This window comes from Penaeus monodon, chromosome 15 (assembly GCF_015228065.2).
Source record: "Penaeus monodon isolate SGIC_2016 chromosome 15, NSTDA_Pmon_1, whole genome shotgun sequence".
Lineage (NCBI taxonomy): Eukaryota > Metazoa > Arthropoda > Malacostraca > Decapoda > Penaeidae > Penaeus > Penaeus monodon.
This window is the reverse complement of record NC_051400.1, coordinates 15,774,059-15,774,689: the sequence shown is the minus strand read 5'-3', so window position 1 is coordinate 15,774,689 and position 631 is coordinate 15,774,059. Positions and strand designations below refer to the sequence as shown.

General features: G+C 44.5%; 1 protein-coding gene across 1 annotated transcript in view; it reads left to right on the top strand.

Annotated features, from left to right (window-relative positions):
- Positions 1 to 566, top strand: part of LOC119582239 — a 7,491-nt gene extending 6,925 nt beyond the window's left edge. The window contains exons 3-4 of the mRNA XM_037930463.1: positions 109 to 254; positions 322 to 566. Of these exons, the coding sequence (XP_037786391.1) occupies positions 109 to 254; positions 322 to 566 (391 nt within the window). The remainder of the gene's footprint in view (positions 1 to 108; positions 255 to 321) is intronic.
- The last annotated feature ends 65 nt before the right edge of the window (positions 567 to 631 follow it).

Here is a 631-nt window from a genome sequence, read left to right as displayed (position 1 = left end):
GAGGAAGAAAGAGATGGAAGGCAGAACGTGGGTACAATGACAGGAAGGGAAAGAGAAGTGGTGGATGTAATGGAGTGGAAGAAAATATACGTGTGTACAAGAAATTAGATGGAGAGGACAGAAGGCCAAGGTGCTGGAAAATGGATATAAGCTGTACTACATGGGAGAGGACAACAGGACGAATGGAGTAGGCGTGGTGCTGAGTTCAGAGATGAAAGAGGGGATTGTACAGGTGAAACAGGAAGTACGAAAGGGTAATATTGTTAAAGATCGAGATGGGAGAAACAACGGTCAACGTTGTGTGTATGTAACCACCTCAAGTGGGCCGTACAGAAGAGGAAAAAGACGACTTCTGGGATCTGCTCGGGGGCGTGATGATGAAAATACCGGATATGGAGGTGGTGTGTATCATGTGGAACCTTAACGGTCACGGGGAAGGGAGTTTTGATACAGAAGTTAAAGGAAAGTACAGAGTTGGAACACGGAATGAAGGAGGAGACAGAATTGTGGCAGTAGTTAACACATACTTCCAAAAAAAGATTGACTCGTCGAGCAACCTATACTAGCGGTTGACTACATCTTATGCAGGAGAAAGGAACTACAAAATGTAAAGGACTTCTATGTCTTACCA